The 23,801-nt window shown below is 39.4% G+C and overlaps 1 protein-coding gene across 1 annotated transcript in view; it reads right to left on the bottom strand.

Moving 5' to 3' along the window:
• BFSP1 (beaded filament structural protein 1) overlaps positions 1-23,801 on the bottom strand; it is a 569,852-nt gene that overhangs the window by 184,430 nt on the left and 361,621 nt on the right. Inside the window, exon 6 of the mRNA XM_044060145.1 lies at positions 5,970-7,039. Coding sequence (XP_043916080.1) covers positions 5,970-7,039 — 1,070 coding nt within the window. The remainder of the gene's footprint in view (positions 1-5,969; positions 7,040-23,801) is intronic.

Here is a 23,801-nt window from a genome sequence, read left to right as displayed (position 1 = left end):
ATTCAATGTTAATTTTACTTGTGATGGAACAAAAACAATTTTCAGCAGAGGCCCAGGGAGAAATACTGCAGACACATCTTTGTAAAATGGCAGGACACAAGAGCAAATCCACACAAACACAGGGATGAGATACAGACTCCACACAGAAGGAACCCCAGCCAAAAATCAAACCAGAAAACCTATCACTGAGAGGCAACAACGCTACCACTACACCATCAAATATGCAAGGAGTTAAACATTCAGAAACCTGAAGTCTGAAATTCAAATGCCTCTCAATTTTATTTAACATTTGTTAATCAGGACAATCTGACTTGGAACAAAAAAAAAATTTCAGCAGAGGCCCAGGAAGAAATAATGCAGACATGTTTGTAACATGGGAGGACACAAAAGCAAACCCACACAAACACAGGGAGAAGATGCAGACCCCATACAGATGGCACTCCAGCCAAGAATCGGCACTCCAGCCAAGAATCAAACCTGAGAACCTGCAGCTGTGAGATAACAATGCTACCACTGCACCATCAAATATCAAGCATTGCAGCATTTAGAAACCACAGATATTATGAGGAACAGATCAGATCACATATGAGGCAAGAATCTGCAATTTTTTTTTTTTTTTTTTTTTTTTTTTTTAAATTCTTTATTACAATTTTATATGCAACAACAAAAGTCAATGGTTACATCATATCAGTATTACATAAGCTTTAGAGTAATAAAACTTGATACAAAGAATAAGGTATCATTTAAGCCTATTGTTAAACACAAACTATATACACATTATATACAAAGTGCCATTTCTTTAAATTGATACATTTTACTGACTCTGACCTTCAGTCAAGTTATGCAAAAGGGAGGTCTCTCTTTATGTTTAACTCATATATTTGGGTTCTTAGCAATCAAATTTCAGCAAGGAGTAAAAAAAGAGAATTCCATAGATTCTGATTTTCAGATCTTTTGCGCGGATTCATAGTGATCAGCTTCTGGGAGGTAATATAAGTAATTGCCATATTTCTAAAACTGGTCCAGGATAACTTAGAGCGATCCATCCAGTGTTTGGTAATATAGAACTTAGTAACCAAAAAAAGGAGGATGCAGAACAAACCAGTAAGCAGAAACAAAGCACCCTGAACCACTGCTAGGTAGGCACACAAATTTATTAAGCCGAACAGTTCACTCGAAAAAATAACGCTGAATCAAATCACCATACGTTTTCGTCCACAACTTCATCAGATTACACTAATACATTCAGTTAACTGCTTTTATATACTCATCCAACTTTTAAAAAAAGCCAGTAAAAACAATCATTGTACATAGAAATACATTGAGTTACTGCCCTCTACTGACAAGGAGGATTATTACACATTAATGTCACAATTTTGCTGATCTCATTTTTAATACAGGGGCAAGTGAGATCATGTCATTTAAACCAGGGAATTTACTGGCCTCCAACACCACTTGCCAGTATAATTCCCTGTATTCAACTAAAGTCTGGGAATAATTACAAACTGTGGTTTTAAATACAGTTATAATGATTTTAATATTTTCAATTACACAGATGTAGCAATTAACAGTAGTCATTTTGAACTATTGACAAAAGGTTTTGGTTTTATACCTAGAGAGAAAACAAATATTTTTAAACTTTTAATTGATATTAAATTATTTATTAGGAAGAAAAACTTAGAATTATATTTTAAAGGAAATGGTGTCAACATGAACAATGTAGAATTGCGACGTAAGAGCACCTTTAATCCCCCAACACACCCTCAGCTAAGAAACTTTGAATTGAGCTTGGAACACGAGCTTAGGAAAATTCTGAGTTGTCACAAAGTGCAGTCTAATTTAACAGACCCAGAGTTGAAAACTTTGAAATCATTAAGTGAGAACAAGAATATAAAATTATGAAGCCCGATAAGGGGTTTAACGGGGGTTATGGATGCCATTAATTATGAGAGCAAAATGTTTGACATATTAAATGACAATACCAAATACACCAGAATATCCTTGAATGAAATTAATATTGCCTACAAGCGAATTTATGTTATTTTAAATGACTTATTAATGGATGGAGTTATTGACATGAGTACTTTTAAATATTTGCATGTAGACAAACCGAGAATACCCTCCATATTTGGGATACCAAAGGTGCATAAAGATGAAAGTGACCCACCTTTGAGAGTGATAGTGTCAGCGAAGGTTCGGTCACTGCACCTTTGGCCAAGTACATTGACCAGAAGATAAAAAGCTTGTTTGTGACAACAATGTTATTTTAAAAGATTATGGCATTTCTTAGGAAAACTAAACGAATCACTTGCAAATGAAACAAAAGGTTTTGGTACCTTGGATGTGATTGACTTATTTACAAGTATACCCCATGATGTAGGCCTTGAATGGTTCGAAGAAATGCTACTTGAATCCAAACTACTAGGGCACAATGAGTTCAGAACTGTTTTGTTATTAATGGAGATTGTCCTAAAGAATAATTTTATATTCTTTCAGGGCGAGTATTTTCGACAAACTAAAGGTGTGGCGATGGGGGCACACTGTGCTCCCACTTATGCTAACACTATAATGTCCTTCTGGGAGAATAAGTTTGTACTGAATTCAGAATATGGTAGTTTATGGAAGTTGTATGGTAGATTTCTGGACGACTTGTGTTTCTTATGGGCAGGCACTCAAGATGAATTTGGTAGCTTTGTGGAATACCTAAATGGTACCACAGAATTTTTAAAATTCACTCACAAATTCACTACTGATGAATTGAAATACCTTGATGTTAACATATCTAAAACTGAGTATGGCTTTGAGTCTAGAATTTATAGAAAAGAGACCTTTTCTAATTCTTATCTGCACTACTCAAGTTCCCCACACCAGAAAAGGAGTGTTATAAAAGGGCAATTTGCTTGTGTAGAATGACTTCTGATGATGCATGTTATGGTACGAATGTAAAAACCTGAGAAACATGTTCCTGAATAGAGGCTACCGGAAGAGCTCATTGATAGAGTTTCCAAAGAAGTCAGTGATGGGAGGAAGGGAAGGTTTGCCCCTGTATTGGGTAAAATTGAAGATGTTGCAACTCAACAAGTCACAAACAAGAAAGTAGATGGGTTAAATAATGAATTCGTATCAGGTATCATTACCACATATGATGGACAAGCTGGTGTGATCAAAAGAATTTTTGACAAAGAGTGGATTAACTTTTCTAAAGTTTCTGACTTAAATCACATTGTATTTTAATGAATAAAACATATTTATACGAAAGGGAACACCCTGAAGGATATTTTGAAAGAGGTAGTAAAGGGAATTCAAGGTTAGCAGGTACAAACAAAAAGCTGGTGTATTTAAATGTGGTGCTTGTAATTATTGTTCTTATTTGATTACTGGGGATACCATTACTTTACCTGCCAGAAATAACAACATTTTAACTTTAAAACTTTTGCAGTGCAACACAAAGGGATTATTTATGTTGCGTTATGTAAATAATGTAATGCTTTATAGATTGGCAAGACTGAAACAAGCATTAAGGAGAGAATTTATGAGCACACCTATGATATTCGTATAAAATGTGAAACAAATTCTCTGTACAAACACACAAAAACTTGTCCTGAAGCTGAATTTCAGTTTTTTATATTCCAGGTTGTGCCAAAGCACCCCAGGGAGGTATGTGGGAGACTTTAGTTGAATACAGGAATTATACTGGCAAGTGGTGTTGGAGGCCAGTAAATTGCCTGGGTTAAGTGACATGATCTCACTTGCCCCTGTATTAAAAATGAGATCAGCAAAATTGTGACATTAATGTGTAATAATCCTCCTTGTCAGTAGAGGGCAGTAACTCAATGTATTTCTATGTACAATGATTGTTTTTACTGGCTGTTTTTTAAAAGTTGGATGAGTATATAAAAGCAGTTAACTGAATGTATTAGTGTAATCTGATGAAGTTGTGGACGAAAACGTATGGTGATTTGATTCAGCGTTATTTTTTCGAGTGAACTGTTCGGCTTAATAAATTTGTGTGCCTACTTAGCAGTGGTTCAGGGTGCTTTGTTTCTAATATAGAACTTAATTAGAAGACCAACATTAATCAGTAGCCTAAGTCGTATAGGTGACAGATTTATATTAGTAATATGTAGTAAGGCCATTTCCCAAGTTAATGTCGACTTATGGTAACCCATTTTACTTAGTCTAACCTTAAGAGAACACCATAAGTTTTGGGCATATTTACAAAACCACAAAATATGGATGATGTCAGCACGTGGGTGTGAGCAGCAGGGGCATACAGTGGATACAGATGCGTTAAATTTATTTAAGTGAGTTGGGGTATAGTATAAGTTGTTAATAATCATGAATTGAGTAAGCGTGAACTTCTTAAAAGGGGAGTGTTTAATTGTGAGTTTTATCGAATCCAATTTTTGTTGGGGGGATATTGTACAATCTTGTTTGTTCCAAAAGTCAGCAAAATTAAGTTCTTTTCTGTATAAATATACAGAAAATGCTTTGTATGCAATAGAGATCATATGTTTCTTGGAATCTAGACTTAGTAATAGCTGCTTAGTTATGTTAACTTCCATATCTATGTTGTGTTGATTTATTAAGAAAGTCGAGGTGAGTTCTTTTAATTGTCTCAAAGTGGTGGTATAGGCTTTAGACAGAGAAAGTGTTTCTCTGAGTTCTGTCAATGAGAGATGTTTAAGCTTACAGAAATCCCACACCGTAAGATCTTTAATTAAGGGAAGTTTATTCAAGTTAACCACCTGTCCTCCTAGTTTAATATTAGGGTTGAGGTGAAGGGGCTGCAGTAGTAAGAGAGTATTACCTAGTCCTAAGGAGTTGAAGAGTTCCTGAAAGTTGTCGATTAGACTTCTTAATACGTTGTGTAGTTTAGTCTCTCTAGTTGAAGTTTTCGCCAAAAAGGGTAGAGCTCTGGGATTAATGTTGTTATTAATAGTGTGTTTGTACCAAATTTTAATCCATAAGGGAGTCCACGGGGTGGGACCAGGAGTGTGATTAGCAATTGCTAAAAGCCTATTAGCATGGGTAATTCTGTAATATAAAATGAGATTGGGCATCGCCATGCCCCCTCTTAATTTAGGAAGTGTGAGTTTGTAGTAAGACATTCTCACTGACTTTGGGTGCCAAACAAACTTTGCAATTTGATTCTGTATTTTCTTAATAAAGGTAGTTGTAACCGGGGATAGGGATGAGTTGTATTGATATAGAATTTTTGGCAAGATATTCATTTTGACAATAGAGATTTTTGAAAGTGTAGAGAGTTTAAATGATTGCCATCTTTTCATATCCTGCGAGATAGTGGTCCATATTTTATCTAGGTTAGCTTGCAGAACAGATGAATATGAATGGTCGTAAGAGACACCTAAATATTTTAGAGAATAACTAGTATGAATGGGTAATACTGGGAAAAGATGGGACTTGTGTGCTAAGGGATTAATTTGAAAGATACTAGACTTATTTAGATTGATCTTAAAGTCTGAGATTACTTCAAAGGTTTCCAGAGAGTTAATTAATTTCATGGCGTCAGTTGAGGGGTACATAAAGTACAAATTCAGGTCATCTGCAAAGGCAGTAAATCTAATGTTAGAGTTATAGATTCTCGGAATAGTATGGTAAGATTTCTGTGATATGAACAAGAGCAAGACTTCTAGGTATAGATTGAACAGTAGTGGGGATAAGGGGCAGCCCTGTCTGGTTCCGTTGGTAATTTTAATCGGCTTTGAGAGTTTCTTATTTATGTATAGCTGGGTCTTTGAGCTATTGTATAATGTCTTAATAAGATTTATGAATTCCAGTGGAAGACCAAATTTCTCAAGAGCTAGAAACAGGAAGTTCCAGTTCACCCTGTCAAAGGCTTTGCACGCATCCAGAATCAAGGCATATCTGGGGTTAGGGTCTTGTTTAGTTATTTTTATTATAGATTCTAGTGTTATGGTGTTATCCCATGTATGTCTATTTCTCACAAAACCAGCCTGTTCAGGGGAGATTAAGTCCTCCATTACTTTTTTCAATCTATTAGCTAGAATGGAGGAAAGAATCTTAATGTCCACGTTCATAAGTGATATTGGTCTATAGTTATTGGGGTTTGTAGTGTCTGATGTATTTTTGGGAATCAGGATAGTTCTGGAATCATTGATGTATGAGTCTTTGATGCCATAGTTGATCAAGGATTTAAATAGTTCTAAGAGAATAGGGGTTAGGGTTTCTTTAAATGTCTTATAGAATTCGGGGGAAAAACCATCTGGTCCTGGGGCCTTTCCTATTTTCAGATTATCAATAGCTTCTAGGATTTCCTTTGTCGTAATCTGGGACGCTAGTAGGTTTCTTTGTGGTTCAGTAGCTGATGGGAAGGTAATCTCTTTTAAAAAGGTTTTCATCTCTTCTTTGGTAGTCATAAAGTTACTATTGTTGTAAGTTTGAGAATATATCTGATGGAAAAGTTGAATAATATTTTCATCCGATCTGTATAATTGGTTGTTGTACTGAAGGCAGGAAATTCTAGGAGATCTAGGTGTATTAAGGATTAGGCTCGCTAATGATTTAGAGGGGGTTTGTATATATTCTGAGTATTTGGCTATACATCTATATTCCCATATAGAAAGATTGGATTGGTGAAATTCAGACAGCTCTTTTTGTTTTGCAATTAATTCCTTTTCTGTGTTTTCAGAGTAATTATCAATTAGTTTCTTATCTAGATTGGTAATATCCTGGTGTAATTCAGTAAGCCTTTTGGTGCGTTTTTTCTTAAGAAAGCTCGCTTTCTTAATAAAAGTACCTCTGAGTACAGCTTTAGCTGCAGCCCATCTGATATCAAAAATAATACTTTCATCTTGTTGAGTACTAAATAGATCTTTTAACACTAGGTTAATCTCACTGATTAGGGATTTGTCTTGTAGGAGATTTGGATTCAAGGACCAAGTGGGAATTATATTAGCTGGGTTCTGTGTTAAGTTTATTTCTAGCGTTATCCTTGAATGGTCTGATAAGAAACGGGGTTCTGTTGAGAATTTGAGTGTTCTAGTGTTGAAGTAGTCTGAGATTAGGAAATAATCAATTCGGGACCATGACTTGTGACAGCTAGAGAAGTAGGTAAAGTAGTTATATTTATAGTCAAACATTTTAGTATTATAGGCAATCGGTTAATTCGAAATCTTCAATCAGGTCAAGTAGGGCTTTGCAAGGTAGTGAATTTCTTGACCCAAGTCTACCCAATCTATCTATTTGAGGGTTAATAGCCATATTCCAATCACCTCCAATTATTAGTAGGTGTTTTGGGAATTTAAGTAGTAAATTATATATCACCATAATAAAATCTGATTGTTCAGAACAAGGACTATAAACATTAAGAAATAATATCAGGTTGTCTATTGCCTGGAGACATGCAGTAAAATAACACCATCTGCCATCTTGGTCATTACGAGATGATCTGTGCTTGAAAAGACTTCTTAATAATAATCGCAACTCCCTTAGAGTTATTGGTCGAGCCCGAGCAAATAATGTCCCTAATCCATGGCTTTTTAGTTTCAGGAGTCCAATCAGTGCTTAATAGGTGAGTCTCTTGTAGAAAGCATACCTCACATTTAGCTTTTAGAAACAGGTGCATAATTAGTTTTTTTTTCCCTATGTTATTGAGACCCCTGACATTCCAGGAGGATACTGTCATAGTGTTCATCATATTAAGTGTACTAGGGTTAGGTATTCTAGGCTGAAATGAAGAGAGACAGTTCTGTACATATATTCATATACATATTTATGTAGCCTTGCAAAGATGAGAAATAATAAAGAAATGGCGTCAATACTTATATCCCATAAGGTTTGGTCAGAGAGCTTTAGAACAATGGCACTAACATCTCTCAAAATTCTATCCATGCCTACCCATACCCCTATCTCTTTTGAGAAGATGTATATGTGAAAACTTGTATTTAGACATAAACAATAAAAAACCTTTTTAACTATATTAACTATTTTATGTACAATAGAGTTGAAAAAATATTTACACAAATTATACAAGGTCGTACCAGGTCCAATCACAGACATCCAGACCCTACATATCTTCCTGTCAGCATCGGCCAAGTCTTATGACAAAGCTACAGTTAGAAGGCTTATATTTGCAGAGTAAAGGAATAAAAAGTAGAAGTAGTACTTTCCGGTAAATTGCTAACACAGGTATTACTACTTAGCACAAAGTTGCAGTAGTTCTGTTTTAGTTATATGCGATTAGTTAAAGCATTAAGTATATTATGTTCTTGTTCAGAAATGAGCAATACTGTGTTTGGAATTAATATACCATATCCGGATCTCTTCATCGGGGATCTCCGTCATCAGTCAGTCAGTAATAAGAATCCATAAGAATGGCAAAGCAGCAAATAGTGTCATTCGCCTATTAAGTTCTTGATAAATCAACTCTTTTAAGAAGCAAGCATGCAGTGAGCGTATCTGTGTAGCGACTCCTTGTCTAATGGTTTCCGTAAAGAGGAAGGTGAATGCTCTGCTATAATCTGGTCTAGGCTCGCAGATCAGACCAGTGCAAGTATGTAAGTCCAGCGGAAACGCGAGCCTCTTCCTGTACGCACGTCAATTAGTGCTACCTGTGTGTCACTTTCAAAAGATCTATTTTCGGCTGCTAGCCCTGTATATATGGTTCCTAAGAGTTAAGTCAGCATACAGTATAAGAAAAATTTATTTTCATCCTACGTTTTCCACCTTGCAAGGTTCGTATTACTTATTGCAGAATAGCAAGGGCTTGATTTGCAGATATGCATTGCTTGTTTAGCGAAGTTTAGTTATTTGGAGGGGTCTGTTCCAAAATATTTGAGGAACACTGCTCTAGCTTCGTTTGGGGATGAGACTGATAACTTAAGATCTTGGTGAGTAAAGGACAGTGTTGAGGGAAACTTCATTTGGAATTTAATTTTTTTTTGTATCAGATCTGCACAGTACGGGGCAAGTTGCATCTCGGAAGATCCTGTGTGATTATTAAATGCTGGTTATTCCATGTAAATCTGTTGTTTTTCTTAAAAGTTGACAGGATAAGTTGTACGTCTTGAAAATGCAACATTTTGATGTAGACTGGTCTTGGAGTAGAAGCAGCTTGCTGGCTCCGAAGCGCTCTGTGGGCTCTCTCTATACTAAAATTATGTACTGAGTCAGTCTCTTTACATAAGCTCTTAAATATTTGTGTTGCCACCTCCGTAAGCTGGTTATGTTCGTATTTCTCATTTAAGCCCCTGATTATCAGGTTATTTCGTCTAGATCTACTAGTTTGGATTGTATGGATTTAATAGCTTTGTCCTTTTCTTGGAGGGATTCTGTCATATATTTTATTTCTAATTCATTTGATTTGGATCTGTCTTCAACCAGCTCAAGCCTGTCTATGATTTTGTGTAGTGAGGTATTAACTGTGGTAACTTTGGATGTCAGATCTTCGATTGCTGCTTGTAGAGGAGTGAGCGCTTTTTTTAGTTCGTCCATCATTGATGCGCTTTCTGGGTTTTGCCTAGCCGGCTCTTTGGAATGCTCCGATAGCTGTTTGGATGATCTCAGTCTTTTATTCTCTTTTTCTGGGGAAGTATTGATGGCTGAGAATTTTGATTTGGTTGTTTGGGTGTCCATACTTTCCGAATCTCTCGGTACTTTACTCATTTTGCGAAGGTTACCGGAGCTGTCAGTTAGGATGGTGCTGGAGTTAGGGCCTCTAATAGCCGCGTGCCAGATCAGAAGCGCAAGCAGAGGTATGTTTATGGCTCTCTTAGTCAGCTCCGATGTTAATCAAGTCTCTGATCGCCTTTTTGTAAGTGGTTATTTATGGAGTTAGCGCATAGTACAGTCTCAGTTCGTTCCGGTATGGTTTAAGAAGCCAAAGTCAAGGGTAAATGCCGGAGCTGCAGGACAGGGTACCTCTTAGATGCCCACCATCTTGGATCTCCAAGAATCTGCAATTTTTTTACAAATGGTGGTGGGTAGGGAATTCAAGTCCTTAACAACTGCATACAAGGTACAGGGTTCAAGCCTGGGTATCTCTTCCTACCACCATTTGTTCTTTCTAGCCACCAGTATATAGTAACTTGGGCATTACACACACACACACACACACACACACACACACACACACACACACACACACACACACACACACACACAGTCATCCATACCCCTTCAGAGAGACACACAAACACATACACACCTATCACTACCTGGTGAAGATTGGGGGGAGCAAAAGTCCTCAAATGAGTATAAAGGATTGGTAGATTAAGGCAAGAACAAAATCAAAAGTTCCCTGCCAGGGTGAGCACAGTACAACTGGGTATGTAATGAGGTGGCTCCTGTTCCTTTAGAGAGTGAATGGTCATCCATGAAACACTGGAAGTGGAAACATGTCATCAAGATGTGCTTTGCATAATGAGTAGGTCGGGACCTTATTACTAATTAGATGTTGCATGTGATATTACAGGGAGGGCAGATCACCTTGGTATGTGTTATTTCATGTACTGTCAGGGTGAGTAAATAATTGGCAGGGCAGAGGACCCTGTTAAAAGTCATGGTAGTATATGAATGGCAGGACCAAGGTCTCTGTTGCCTGTCTTGTACTTTGCCTTTCTGCAGTTTGTTTTCACTCCTCTGTGTTTCTGGTCATATTCTAGAAACAAAGAAGTGCTAATATGATTCTTGTTGGACAGTGTGTTTCATTAAGTGTTCTTTCATGCTTTTGGAAAAGCAGTATTGATTTTAGCATAGCTCGTAAAACAGTAAAGTAATTACTGCCAGTCTTCTTCTACATCAACTAAGGAAGATCTTCCACAGTGTATAAACCAGACTGTTTTGTTGTGTTCTTGTCAAAACTACCTGCAACCTTCGAGACTGAACTCTGTTATACTTGCTTATGGCTTTTTGTAGCATATATGATTTTTTTAAGTATGCCATCTGTGTTTTAATTCACTTTGTTTAGCAGTTCTGCTGAATTCACAGTCAAGCTTCACTATAGTTCTGTGAGTTAATCAGAGGTACCACAGAAACTAGAAGTGCAGAAAAGGAGTGAGGGAGAGCCCCATGCAGGTGGCTTGAAACTAACAGCTTAGCTTAATGCAGAAAAGGCAGCAGGCAAAGGAAGAATGTGTTTATACAATACATATCCAAAATGCTAGTACCGTTCACGTGTATGCAACATACGAAAGAACATTAACATGCAGTGTGGATGTGTGTTCATGTATCTCTCACACACACACACACACACACACACACACACACACACACACACACACACACACACACACACACACACACACAAGCCAAAGATCAGTGACCACCTTCACACACACTCCAAAGCAAGCCAAAGATCAGTGACCACCTTCACACACACTCCAAAGCAAGCCAAAGATCAGCGACCACCTTCACACACACTCCAAAGCAAGCCAAAGATCAGCGACCACCTTCGCACACACTCCAAAGCAAGCCAAAGATCAGCAACTACCTTCACACACACTCCAAAGTGAGCCAAAGATCAGTGACCACCTTCACACACACTCCAAAGTGAGCCAAAGATCAGCGGCCACCTTCACACACACTCCTATCAGCTCCTTCAGGTACTCGCGCGATCGGCCCAACAGCGAAGCGACCAGCTCACGGTACTCATTGGCCCAACAGCAAAGCAACTGGCGATCAGGTACTCATTGGCCCAAAAGCGAAGCGACCAGCTCCCGGTACTCATCAGCCCAACAGCGAAGCGACCGGCGATCAGGTACTCAGCGACCCGGTACTCTCCTTCAGGAAGCTTTCAGCGATCAGGTACTCACCAGCCCCATCAGTGACCCGGTACTCTCCTTCAGGAAGCTTTCAGTGACCCAGTACTCATGAAGCAATCCACACACACCCTTTGCAAGTAAGCGATCAGCACACGAAGTCTGTGCACTGTCTCGCAAGTCCTGCAAGAGCAGCTCAGTCCTCTCATTGGCTCTGACTGCAGCTGAAGCAGTCCAGAGCTCCTCTGTGTGGTGCGGTCATCACCGCACAGAATCTTAGTATCTCACAGCAATGATTGCTGGGTACCTGTTTGTCCCTATCCAGACTGCTGGTAAGGCAGTCAGGAGGGTCTTGTGAATTTTGTGTTTAACAGATTTTTTTTGTTTTTTTTCTAGGTGGGAGGGCTGCAGTCCGACAGTCTGATAGGATGAGCCACCCCTGCTTAATAGACTAATTGTGTGATGCCCCTGCACTGGCCCAGTAATCAAGGAGCCTCAATCCTCACCACTAACATCAGTGAGGGATGTGCACATTGGGAGGATGACAAGTACACACACAGTAAAGTACAATTTCCCTTAAGAGCACACAGAGATCACAGTCAGTCTGAGGCTGGCTTCTCCCTCTCTCTCCAGATCCCCAAAAAGACTCCCCACTGGCACAGCTATAGGTTTAAGATCTCAGCCAAGTGGTCAAGCCAAAACCTCAAGCACTTTTTCTGTCCAAACAGTACTCCGTGTCTCTGCCCAAGTAGCTGACACACACACACTTTGAGATTTGATTTGTATACAAACACACAGACACTCCCAGAGGAAGGCTGGAACAGGTTTACTAGCTATGCCCCCTTCTGCCCTGACTGTAAGGTAGCAATCACTGCCACCAGCCACTACTTATCAGCTACCATAAGGCCTTACAAAAGGTGACCAATTCTATTGTGCAGTGTTACTGTTATCCAAATGGTAAGTGTGACCAGAACTTTTAAGTCTATTCCAGAGTAGCCTGTACAGTGTTACCAAATACATATGCAAGTACTCCAATAGATTAAATATCTCTAAACTAAACCAATCACAATTAAAAGGTTTAAATATATTTAATAATAAATAATAAAAGCACAAGACAATACTCATTAACTCAACACAGTGACAATAGAGTTCAAAATCACAGGAAATACTTTAAAACAACATTGTAAAACAGTCTCACATAAATGCAGAAAACATCTAGACTGATCTTACTATTTCCCTATCTATCTCACAGAGAGATACTATGATCTAAGTCTTACTTACAGAGCCAGGCAAATACAGATGGAAAGTGCTGAAGAGTGGAATATTTACAGGTCCAAGACAAGAAACAAAATGCACAGACCTCCTCTCTGAGATAGTTCTTAAATTAATAATACACATTACTGCTAGGTTAGCTAGATGACATCACTATTTGACACCTGCCTCAACTTCCCTGGCTAAACAGATACCAACAGAATTTAACATGTCTAACATGCCTCTGTTAAAAATACTTATTTTTCAGATGTACAGCTGCTAGGAAGCCACAGAGCAGTACAAAAACACTTTACATGTGAAACCTAGTAATTATCTCTGTCTCAAGACAATAGAAAGAAACCCCTAGTAGCTGAGATAAACTAACTTTATAACACATTGTAAAACTCTTTACTTATTTTCATAGAGTTTGAAAGTTAACTCTATATATTGCAGCCTTTCCCATCAACACATACATTTGCACAGGCATGTAGTTTATACACATTTGTACTCTTTTCCAGCAGGGAACACCAAGTTACATTCTTGAAGCTCAGTACAGAACATATAGTTTTCTTACATTTGTAAGACAATCATACAAATCATATAACTATTCACAAATGACATAGAATTATTTACAAAATTCTAGCTGGCTGGGCTTTCAGCCTTCACAACTTGCAAGATCTAGAAAGTTTAATATAAAGTATGACTGATGTGCAAAATTCACCTTTGTTCTTTTTTTCTCTCTTCAACTGCCAGGGATTGTGAGTTCAATGTTCAGGCTCATGATGCTTGACTGGAGTGACTGAGGGAAGCAAGTGATATGTATGCAGCAGAAGAAAAGTGTTATTGTGTCATTAAAAGTTAAAGATAGCTTTTTTTGTATTTTATAGAGTTGTATAAAATTGAGCATGCATATCCCAGCTGTAAAAGCAAATATGCATGTGTTAGTCTATAGCACAACCCAATTGCAAGAGTCCAATATTAGACTTTACTCAGAGGTTGAGGGTTCAAGTATCTCAATTCACAACTATACAATACTGTTATTTCTTCAATAATATTTACATTAAATTAAAAACTCTACCAGTGGCACTAAAGCCCTGAAGTAAATTGTGATCTGTATAATTAGAACATGTATATATGCAATATATGCACATTTCAGGGATTACTTTCAGCAGTCTGTGGTATAGTGTGTATCTGTTAGGGGGTATACTTAAATGAATAAAATAGTTGTATAATTGTATCAATGCATTGTCTGTCACATATGATGGTACTAACTTTATCCCATTTTTCTCTCACCCTGACCCTTATCTCTCTTTTTTATTTTCTTTATTTTTATTTTATTTTTTATTTTTTATTTTATTTTTATTATGTGTTGTCAAAATGTGTCAATGTCATCCATGTGTACCACATCACTAAATGCTCCACAGCATAGAGAGGTAGGCCAGCCATAATGGATCAGCTCTAACACCGATGTCTGACATATCTTTGAGCCAACCTGGCTGCACTGTTACTGCTGCCCCTTCAGTACCTGGACTCTCAGGTAATCCTGCCCTGGAGGCTGGTCCAGTGGTATCCTCCGGAAGCAATGGCAAAGGTAGTAATTTCATCACCCACTGCGAGTTGCCAGGGATGGCGTGTAGGTTTGTGCATGCTTATGCTGGAAGGAGTGGTTGCTCCCCCTAATGTTTTATAGAAGGAGGAAGAGATGTTAAGCACTTCAGCCACCAGCAGAGTAGGGTGACAGTGATGACTTTCCATTGGATAAGGACTCGATTCTCACTGTCTCCACACTTGATGGTCATGGGCCTGGATTATTCCCTCCCTCACCCTAATCATGGTGTCCCCCAACCTTTTGTGTCCATCATCATCCATGTCTCTTGTCCTGTCTTGTCTGTCTGCAATTGCTTTCTCGTCAACCAACTTACCTGACCCAGACATACCTATGTATCTTTCCCAATATTCCTCTGTCTCTCTAATAAAAAATAAATGGGCACCTCTCCCACAAAAAAAAAAAAAAAAAAAGCAAAATCATCTCATACATAGCTCTCAGTTTTGCACGTGTCTTTTTGACACACTTGATTTAGTCCAATTGGCTATACAACATAACTGCATTGTGGCCACCCCTCTTTGTGGAGGTGACAGTCCAAATTTAGTTAATATTCTGCAGATATTTTCAGTTTACACTGTTAAAGGAATGGATAGCTATCTTTTTTCCTACTTCTCTCCTGCGGGTTCTTGTACTGATTATCCTTTATTTTTTGCACCTGCTTACTCCCCACTTCACAACTTTCCTATCTACTCAATTTTAACACCTTTAATCTAGTCAAAAATAGAATCACACATCCATATAAGTAGCAGAAAAGCAATGGATCCCTTCATTTTTTGGGCCCTATGTTTGAGCAGAGGTATGCATCTTGCACCAATTCACAGCAACTGTGAGTGGCAGAAAAATGCTGGTGTTACCTCCTTGCAGTGATGCTTAAACCCATTGCGTTATACCAACATACAGCAACACATGTACAATAAACAATGCATGGCATTGCATTATCAATGTTTACTTAAAAGTATTTGAAAGTATTAGATACACCTAGATTTGAACCCAGAATTATCTGGGCTGAAAAACAAATGTGTTGTTGCATTTGTATTTGCTGCCACTGAGTCAGTTAAGCAGCAGGTATGTTTCATAGACTCAGTACTGACTTTCAGACATTAGCAATGTGGCTCGTGTTTGTGAACTGCTTAACTACGCGCAAACATGAATAGTATTGGAAATGTGTATCTCATATGCATAAACACTTTGTCAACCATCACACAAACCCACTGCTAGCCACACTATGGAAATGTAAATATGTATTATTGCTGTTTTCTGTCAATTTCCTGTCTATGACATGAAATTACATATGGAAACATAACAAACTGAAGGTCCTAACAATATATCACATATTTACAATACAACTACTGTATGGATTGCCTCCTCCTAGGCACTGCAACCCTGTTGTCTCAGTACTTTTTCCACACATATATCACCTACTCTACAGAAATTAATATCCAGTGGTGTGAGATATGCAATGCACATAGATCCACTAACATGCAGAACAAGAACTATTGACCCATAAGCCTAAAAAGTCTTATCTGCAAGGCTAGGAAAGGAGTCACCATGGACCTTATCCACAGGGACATTGGTGACCTTCAACACACTCGTCTTGACCCATGTTGATTCTGTCAAGGGTAGATCTAGCTTATTAAACTTAGTGGACTTCTTTGATACTCATCCCAAGGACACAGATGAGGGATAACAGGACATATTGCCTGTGCTGAGTTATAGAAGGCCTTTGACAATATTCACCATTCATGTATCATACAGAAAATCCCCCATCTGGGAGCTGACCAACACATTACTAGATGGATAGCCAACTAGCTCACTGACAGAACACAAGCTGTCAAAGATGGGGACTGCACCTCCCCACTAAACCACTTACCAGTGGAATACCACAAGGATCTGTAATGGGCCCTCAACTGTTTGGAAGCTATTTCTCTGAAACCCAGGCAAAGGTAGACAGCCTATGGTTTACCATAGGTTCATAGGTTCATACCAGGCTATCTGCCCTGGGGCAATTATAAGCCTAGCCCGATTCTGTATGGCTTACGCCACCCCTAGATTTGAGTATACTGTGCCCTTTTTAAGGTTTAGTTTACTGTGCCTCTGTCTAATAGTGACACAGGAGTAATCCCTGGGACAAACCTATGATTCCCCATCCACTTATCGAGATTCTTCTTGAAGAGATTCAGTGAGGTGCTCTGCCTCACATGAACTGGGATTCTATTCCAGAGCGAAGGGAGCCTCTGGGTTATGGACCTGTACCTCCAGCAAGTTCTATTTATTTCTGTGCTGAGGTTCAAGTCCCTCAAGCGTGTGGCTCTAAGGGATTTAGATTTACTGAGGTGGAGCATGTCCATTAATTCTGGATTTGACATAGCTTTGTAGTCAGGCATAGATCGCCTCGAAGCAGGCGGTATGCAACTGAGTAGAGCTGGAGTTTTTTTAACCGAGCAGCATATGGCATCTGTTTGAGACCCTTGATCCTCTTGGTGAGATACTTTTGGGGTCTTTCTAATTGCTGCAGGTGTCGGGTAAGGTACATCCCAAAAGGGGCATTGTATTCTATGATGGGCCTGATGAGGGATGAATAAAGGGGCACGATTACCTCTCTTGATCTAGATGTGAAACCCTTCGTGATGAGGTGGGCTATGTAGAAGGTCTTTCAATGTGAAGGTTTTCAAATTACTGTTAACTGGACACAGTCATATAGAGTCCCCTAGTGATGGTACTATATTACAGAAGGGCCTAACACAGACAAATGTTTGCTGCCAAACTCACAGATTGAACGTTAAATCAAAAAATGCCTCATTGTCCCATTTGTCGATGAAGTACCCCTGCTAATTATAATATACATAGCAGCCCTCTAAGCCCAAACAGTGTTACAAGACTTGGGAGCCCATGTTGATAGCAATCTACACTTCAATCACAATGTGTCCATAGTGGTGGGACATACATTCCACACTGTACACCTCATAAATAAGGCCATCACATCCAAGACCAGGGAGGTCATAGCTCTTCTGTACTCTACCTTTATTAGACAACTAATTGAGTACACTGCTCCCTTCTGGCTATACCTCACCAGACACATGCAGCAATGGGAGAAAACACAGAGGTTTATGACTGGGAGAACCCACGGCCTCCAAAATATGACACACACAGAAAGACTGAAAAACCTGTCAGTGTGCTGACTCCTACTGAGAGGTGACCTATGCCTGGCCTACAGAGCAGTCTCAGACACAGCCCTACGTTTAATGCTGGACATCTGCAAATCAAATGGGACAAGAATAACTTGCTCCAAAGATCTGAACCTAGCCTGTGACATTAACAGAACATGCTGGGAAGACAGATATATCTGCCAGTGATTGACACTCCTCTGAATAGGCTCCCACTGCATGTGAAGCAGTGCTCCTCAATGAACCTATTCAAGGACAACCTTGACAACTGGATGGGTGATTGCAATTTCATCCCTGAGGTGGCACCTTTGCCCCTCATGGACAAGGCCAGTAGGTTCTGCTCACAAAATCTCTTTGCTAAGAATGACCATCTAACTATGCTCAATAAAGGTACCTTTGTTTTTACACAGCTAGGCTTGTAACTCCCTAAGGTCATTAGGCTAGTAACATACTATGAACCTATGAAGCTATGAACCTATGCAGGCCTCCCAACATCTTCTCTCCAACATGGCCTGCTGATGTCATTTCCTATTAAGCTGACTTGCAGTCTTATATAAGTCAGACTCATGCTGTGGAACCTGTGTAAAGTGCTGAGGTGTGTAGTTGGATAGGTAGAGGTTCTGTTCTCACTGAAGTCAATTGTGTGTGTGTGTGTGTGTGTGTGTGTGTGTGTGTGTGTGTGTGTGTGTGTGTGTGTGTGTGTGTGTGTGTGTGTGTGTGTGTGTGTGTGTGTGTGCGTGTGTGTGTGTGTATGTATGTGTCTAGACAGAATATCATGATTGCGTATTCTACAGTTACTGTTCCAATGCGAAGGATTTAGAGTATTTTAATACTTGCACATGTCTATACATCCATTTCATGCAGGCCTTCCAACATGCCTACTGATGTCATTCACTACAAGTTGACTTGCAGTAATGTATAAGTCAGATTTGTACCCTGGTTCTTGTGTAATGTATTGAGTTCTGTAGTCTATATATTTAGATATGTAGGGGTTCTGTTCTCACTACAGTCAACTGGGTGTATGTGTATCTAGACAGAAGAATGGAGTTGCGTACCCTACAGTTACTGCTCTGATGCCATTGATTGACAGTATTTTGATAGTTTCACATGCCTGCACATACATTTCATGCAGACCTCCCAACATCTTCTTTCCAACATGGCCTTCTGATGTTATCCACTATAAGCTGACCTGCAGTCTTGCTTAACTCATTACATCTGAGTGATGCCTCCAGGTGCATCTGCAGTTAACTCTTACTGATGCCTCTAGGCATCAAATATTGCTTATTCATATTTACATCAATAATTCCAAAGCCATGCTATGTGAAAGGTTTTAACAGATTTTATATTGAAGCTTACACAATGGCAAACTCAATTGCATTACTATTTGACCTCTGTCCAGTGCAGTTAAAGAGATATTAATTGTTGTTTTTATATCGATTTATATAGATATCATTTTCACATTTTTCTAAATATCTCAACAACAAAGTAATATAGACAGAACTCCTTAGCCTCTTGTAAAAGCTCTCAGCTAGATGAATAAAATATCACTGACAGTCTGTGTGTAACTTGAGTGGTTGCGGAGATATTGTAAGTTGTTTACAAAATATTACAAATGTAATAGTTACTGTGTTTACTATGACTTATAAAATTCAGTTTAAGACCTAGAACCTAAAGAATGCTACCACTATAAAAATAGTTTGTGATAAAGGGTTTACCATTTATAATTCTTTCATAACCCCTATGGTTCCAGAGGGTTTATATCACAATCAAAAGCTGCTAACTCTGAAGCTCAAGACCACAAACTTCAAACCCCGAAAGCTGTCAACATTGAATCCACCAAAAAAAAAAACATTAATTACCCAAAACAAAAAACAAAATGCTCTATGCAGGGGTGCACTGCCCACACCCCCCGCTACTTAAATATGCCAACTACAACATTGCACTACAGTGCAGTAAAGGGAAATCTTCCCTTCCTGCATTCTATGGCGATCTCCATTCTACGGTTCGACGTTTTAGAACTTTGAGGTTTGAAGTTCGGAGTTTTGTGCTCTGGAGTTATTAGCTTTCAAGCTTATGATATAAACCCTGTTCTAGAAATATGAGCATTTGTTTGAAATGTGAGGGCATGATTTGATTCTGTCAAAAGGCTTAGGCTCCACCCATTGGAAGTTACAACACAAACTTCCTGAGCTCCATTGGAGTGAATGAGTTAAGTCAGACTTGTGCCATGGCACTTGAGTAAAGTACTGACTTTTGTAATCTGTGTACTTAGGAAGGCAGGGGATTCTATTCTTACTGTAGTAAACTTGGTCTGTGTGTTTATGCTCTTGCTTAACATTACAGAGAGCCTTTTACACCAACATGTAAGACACTTCTTCTTTCAGCTTTTCCTGGTTAGGGGTCACCAGAGCGGATCACCTGTCCGCTCATGATTGGCAGTGGAGTTTTACAGTGTCAAGTTGCCAACCCGGCACCCAACCTTCCACAGAAGGCACACACATGCATGAACTCACACCTAGCACCAATTTGGAGTGTCCAGTCCACCTACAGCATGTCTTTGTGATGTGGGAGGAAACCGGAGCACCCAGAGGAAACCCACACGACCACAGGGAGGACATGCAGACTCTGCACAGAAGGCACCCCAGCCGAGGAACAAACCAGAGAGCCTCTTGCTGAGAGGTGGTAATGCTAACCACTGCACCACCGCAGCCACCCTACCAGCATGTGAGATACTGCTATTGCCATATTCTCCTCAACAGACACTACTGTTGTCATCAGCTATAAAGTGCTAAGACACTCCAAGTCAAATTTGACGTGTGGTGCTTGACTTAAATACAGAGGTCTGTACTTGGTGAACTTAGAGAGGTAGGGGTTATATTCTCACTGCAGATGACTGGGTGTGCTTGTGCTCTTTCTTGAAATTACAGAAGGCTTTTTACACCAGCATATGGGACAATGTTATTGCCATATTATCCCCAACAGATACTGCTGTTGTCATCAGCTATAAAGTGTTGTTTGAGACAATGTAATTCAGACTTGAGTTGTAGTGCTTGGCTTAAACACAGAGGTCTGTCGTCGTTACTTAGATAGGGGTTCTGCTATCACTGTAGTCAACTGAGTTTGTGTGTTAACTGGGTGTGTATGTGTTTGTGCTTTTGCTTGATATTAAAGAAAGCCATTTACAACAGCATTTGCGACACTTTTATTAAAATGTTCTCCTCAACAGACACTTCTGATGTCATCAGCTATAGCTGATTTGTGTATATGCACTATTCCCACCAGGGCAGGGTCAGAGACTGGCCTGAAGGCTAGGTTGAAATCACCTTATTCTATATGACACAGACTACAGTGACTTGGCATTAGATTTATCCACATACATCATGACATGGTTTGTAGGCCCTGTGTTTTCTTGATGAGAAAGGCCTGTGGTCTCTCCAGCTGCTGCATGTGTCTGGTAGGGTCTACTTCACTTGACTTAAAACTCATTTGACTGACACCTATTTAACCAACACACAACTGACCTAAATTTCATTTGACTGACAACTCATTTGACTGACTCCCATTTCACCAACAGCTTACAATGCTGAATTTCAACATACTAAGTCTTAAACCATAGATAAGCACACTTAGAACACAAATAACTAACTCTTTTCAGAACATAAAAAATACTTAATAACCCACTTAACAGAAAGGGACAATGTACAACCAAACTAGGTGGGGGGCAATGCAATCCACACCCCCCCATTATATATACTAACTCCAAGATCTCACTACAGTGGGGAAAAGGGCATATACCTTTAACTTGCCTTACAGTACTCTACACGCTGCCACTACTGCTGGGAATGCACAAAACATTCACCAAATTACTTTAGATACTTCCCATAAAAATGTAAAGAGACATACCCACATTTAGAAACACTACAACACTGCTATCTACATGACTATTGGAATTCTAACAGTCAGCGCTTCATTTTATCACAAACAAGGCATAGGTGAAGGAAAACCCACAACAAGTCTATGTCTTACATGTTGGTGAAATGGGAGTCAGTCAAATGAGTTTTAGGTCAAATGAAATTTAGGTCAATTAGGTGCCAGTCAAATGGGTGTCAGTCAAATGAGTGTTTGGTCAAGTGAAGTAGACCTATCCGGTAAGGTACATGCAAATGAGAACATTATACTCTATTAGCACCCTGATGAGGTTTGAGTACAGTGCTATCATACAATCCTAGAATCTGAATATGATGACGTGACTTATGATGTGCACAGCATAGGCTTTCAATAACAGTGTGGACACTCTGTGGTCGAACTTCAGATTGCTATCTACATGTGTTCCTTTGCTGGCATCACTGGGTGTCAGCATAGCAGGACTGTTGTCAATGCTGTTATTAACACTTTTCAGAAGGACAACATAAAGACACATTTCTGCATTTATTTGTAGAGTGTGTGGCCTTGTCACCAATCATGTGTCTGTCTTAGCTCCTCCTGTAGTATGTTATCATCATTGGTGGACTCTGTGATTGCACCCAATATACAAGAATCAGCAAACGTAGCAAGACAAATTCCATATACTTTAGCCTGAACTGCCAATAAATAGACTGCAAACAGTAAAGGCCCAAGCACAGATCCCTGAGGTGCACCAATGGTAACAGCTCTACTGGTACAGGTTGATTCACCAACTTTCACAGTATGTGTTCTGTCAGTGATCCAATTGGTTACCTGTCTAATGACATAAGGATCAATCCCCAGCTGGGAGAGTTTTGCAATGAAACCTGCATGGGTGATTGTGTCAAAATCCTAGGCCAGATCCTGATAGGCAGTATGCACTGTCTTACCTTAATCCAGGCCTATCACACAGAATTAATAGGCTGTAGCAACATCACAGATTGCCTATGGCATGAAACGGCATATGCACCTTCCTGATACTGTTGAATACATACTTCAGCACACCCCGCACGTGAGCTATATTCCCATATCAGGGTGTACATCAACACGCATCCATTTGAGTTGGGGGTCAGCACCTAATGCATGCATGTATAGACACCTCCTGACTCTCCTCACATGTCATCATGGACCTTTTCTAAATGGACACTAGTAATATCCTGGCTGTGTGCAACAGACCTATGTGAGTTGTTAATGCTACATCTGATAGATGTCCTCAAGGAGGTCATTGAGGACATTCATGATGACAACATTATCATCTTCTGGAACTTGACCAGGCCAAAGCATTTGACACAAATCCACACTGAGGTATTCAATTAACACTGTCAGATGTAGCCATAACCAGCTATATCATCAAGTGGGTAGACTAGTGTATCATATATGTGACATCTCACTATGTTGAAATGTGTGAAGTGACCTATATCTCAGGTCCAGTGATCAGGCCCATATATCAGGGCTGTCTGCTAGGCCCATTCCTGCCTATTAGTTAAGTCATGGACATCAAGAATGACATCTTGTGTCCAAACAGCTGTCTGAAGGGCTGCAGATTGTGGACAACCATTCACTCAAACTCTGATTTTAGTATAATACAGACAGTATCAACACATACCAAAAATTGCTGCCACAGCCATGACAACATCTGCAATGACAAGAAAACATGGGGGGTTTGTTAAGTCAGGAAAACAAACACACAACCCAAGTATAATGTGGACATCACACCTTATAATCAGACCAATAGGTATGTCACCTGTGTCCTGGGCTGGATGACAAGTGCAAAGTCCACCAGCATGTGGTCTCAGTGCTGATTACTCCCTTGTATAGGTTCATAGGTTCATACTAGGCTATCTGCCCTGGGGCATTTATAAGCCTAGCCCGATTGTGTTTGGCTTACGCCACCCCTTGATTTGAGTATACTGTGCCCTTTTTAAAGTTTAGTTTACTGTGCCTCTGTCTAATAGTGACACAGAAGTAATCCCCGGGACAAACCTACGATCCCCCATCCACTCATCAAGATTCTTCTTGAAGAGAGTCAGTGAGGTGCTCTGCCTAACATGAATTGGAATTCTATTCCAGAGCAAAGGGAGCCTCTGGGTTATGACA

This window comes from Protopterus annectens, chromosome 1.part2 (genome assembly GCF_019279795.1).
Source record: "Protopterus annectens isolate FY-2018-M chromosome 1.part2, PAN1.0, whole genome shotgun sequence".
NCBI classification, from domain to species: Eukaryota; Metazoa; Chordata; order Ceratodontiformes; family Protopteridae; genus Protopterus; species Protopterus annectens.
The sequence above is the reverse complement of the archived record's forward strand: the minus strand, read 5'-3'. Positions and strand labels throughout refer to the sequence as shown.